Here is a 2,188-nt window from a genome sequence, read left to right as displayed (position 1 = left end):
AGTGACGAAAGCAGCAGGGGCACCAAGTGTCACAACACCAAGGGACACCCCAAGGACGTCACAGCCCTGGGGAGGGGGTTTCAGGAGGCTCCCAGGGGTGTCCCCACACTTGGGGGGACCCCTGACCCCCATGTCCCCCCTATAGGACTTCAAGGGTGTCGCCCCTCCTGCGCTGTCGCCCCCCCTGGGCCCCTGTGCCCTGGGCCCCCGGTACTGGTGCTCCGGCCCCGAGCCCGCCCGGCGCTGCCAGGTGAGTGGGGACAGGGGGGACACGGAGGGGTGGCACCCCCCGCACCCCCCACTGACCCCTCTGTGCCCCCCAGGCCCTGCAGCACTGCCAGGAGCACGTCTGGCTGTAGGGGGGCACTGGGGGCCCCCTCAGCACTTCCCAATAAAGCTTGGATGCAGTTCTGCCTCAGCGTCCTCAGTTTTTTGGGGTGTTCCCGGGGGTCATGGGGTGCTGGGGGGTCATGGGGGGGAACAGTGGAAACCACGACCCCCCTAAACACGAAGAAGAAAAAAGGTGAAAAATTAATTACAAAAATAAGTGGGTGGCATTTATTTGGGGTGGGGAGAGACACAGCACGGGGGGGGGGGGGGGGGGGGGGGGGGGGGGGGGGTTGGGGTGTCCCCAGAGGGGTTATGGGTGATCCCAAGGGGCTCAGGGTGTCCCCAAACGGTTCTCTGGGTCTCCATAAGGGACTGGGAGTGACCCCAAGGGGGTCTTCGTGTGGCCCCAAGGGGGCTGGGGGTGTCCCTGGGGGTCTCAGGCCCCTTGTTGGTTTGTCTCATCCTCCTCGCGCCGCTTCCAGATCTGGGGGGGAAAGGAGGTCAGGGCACCTTCTGGGGTGCCAGGGGACACCCCAGGGGTGCCAGCTGCCCCCTGCCCCCCTCACCTGGATGTAGGCCTCGGACAGGGTGATCATCTGTGGCAGGATGTCGGTCACCTGCAGGTCCTGCAGCTCGTACCACTTCCCTGTGCCCTGCCGGGACCAGGAGGGGAGAGGGTGAGCCGGGGGGTCCGTGAGGGCCCCCCAATACCCCCTGGGGGGGGACACTCACGTGGTGCAGGACGTGGATGCGGTAGGAGCCCTCCGAAGGTTTCCCGTCGTGCACGATGTTGGCGATGAGGTCGTAGGTGGTGTGAGCGTGCGCTGCCTGCACCTCCTCCGACAGGTACTCCCGCAGGTCCACATTCCTGGGCACCCCACGCGTCTCAGGGGGGCAGGGGAGCACCCACAGGTCCCTCCAGATGCCTCCAAACCCCCTCCAGATGCATGGACACCCCCTTCCCCAGAAGCCCCCAAACCCCTTCTTGATGCCCCCACACCCTCCCCAGATGAAATCAACTCCCCCCAGATGTTTTCAAATCCTTCCTTGATACCCACGAACCACTCCCAGACGCCTACAACCCCCCAACACCCACAAACCTTCTCCAGGCACCTTCAAACGCCCTCCCAGCTGCCTTTTCCATCTCCCAGATACCTACAACCTTCCCCTGGACACCTTCAAACATCCCCCACGTGCCCCAGATCCCCTCCAAAGTGGTTTTAAACCCCATCAGGTGCTTCCAACCCTTCCCCAGGTGCCTTCAAAGCCCCTTCAGATGATTTCAAACGCTAAACCCTCTCCTGGATGCTTTCAAGCCCTCTTAGATACCTACAACCCCCTCCACATACCCACAACCATCCCTAGACATCGTCAACCCCCCCCCAGTGTCCTCCTGGATGCCTCAACTCCCCTCCCCGCCCCCCAGGCTCACGTGATGGGGAAGTTGACGATGGTGGGGTTCTTCTCCACGAAGAAGTTGTTCTTGGTGAAGCGCTTGATGCAGAAGATGAGGTAGGGGGGCAGGCGGGTCAGCTGGAAGCGCTTCAGGAAGTTCTCCTTGTAGGTCTTGTACTCCTTCTCGGTGCTGCCGTTGAACTTGGCCAGGATGCTGAACAGGGGCACCTGGGGGATGATGAGCTGCTCCTTCTCGTCCTTGTAGAGCGGGGCCGTGGGCAGGTCCAGGGTCAGGTACAGGAAGGTGGACTCCACCATGCGCTCCTGGTACTCGCTGTTCTGCAGCAGCTGCGCCTTCTCCTCTGCTGGCTGGGGGGTGGGACCCGTGGGTGACACCCCTGTGGGACCCCAATACCCTTCACCAGACCCCAACACCCTCCACTGGACACTGACACCCCCACTG

General features: G+C 62.9%; 1 protein-coding gene and 1 long non-coding RNA gene across 2 annotated transcripts; one reads left to right on the top strand and one right to left on the bottom strand.

Annotated features, from left to right (window-relative positions):
* Positions 1 to 143: 143 nt before the first annotated feature.
* LOC114073103 lies at positions 144 to 413 on the top strand. The gene is made up of 2 exons (XR_003574283.1): positions 144 to 250; positions 324 to 413. It is a non-coding gene; the product is annotated as an uncharacterized LOC114073103 (long non-coding RNA).
* A 215-nt stretch (positions 414 to 628) lies between these two features.
* Positions 629 to 2,160, bottom strand: LOC114073104 (U4/U6.U5 tri-snRNP-associated protein 2-like; the record flags this gene model as incomplete). Its single annotated transcript, XM_027910894.1, has 4 exons — positions 629 to 814; positions 897 to 983; positions 1,063 to 1,198; positions 1,763 to 2,160. Coding segments are annotated over 4 exons (669 nt in total), but the record flags the coding sequence as incomplete, so codon positions are not given.
* Between the last annotated feature and the right edge of the window lie 28 nt (positions 2,161 to 2,188).

Source organism: Empidonax traillii, unplaced genomic scaffold (assembly GCF_003031625.1).
Source record: "Empidonax traillii isolate 1590-97213 ecotype Southwest subspecies unplaced genomic scaffold, ASM303162v1 scaffold5335:size8569, whole genome shotgun sequence".
In the NCBI taxonomy this organism is placed as follows: Eukaryota; Metazoa; Chordata; class Aves; order Passeriformes; family Tyrannidae; genus Empidonax; species Empidonax traillii.
The sequence above is the reverse complement of the archived record's forward strand: the minus strand, read 5'-3'. Positions and strand labels throughout refer to the sequence as shown.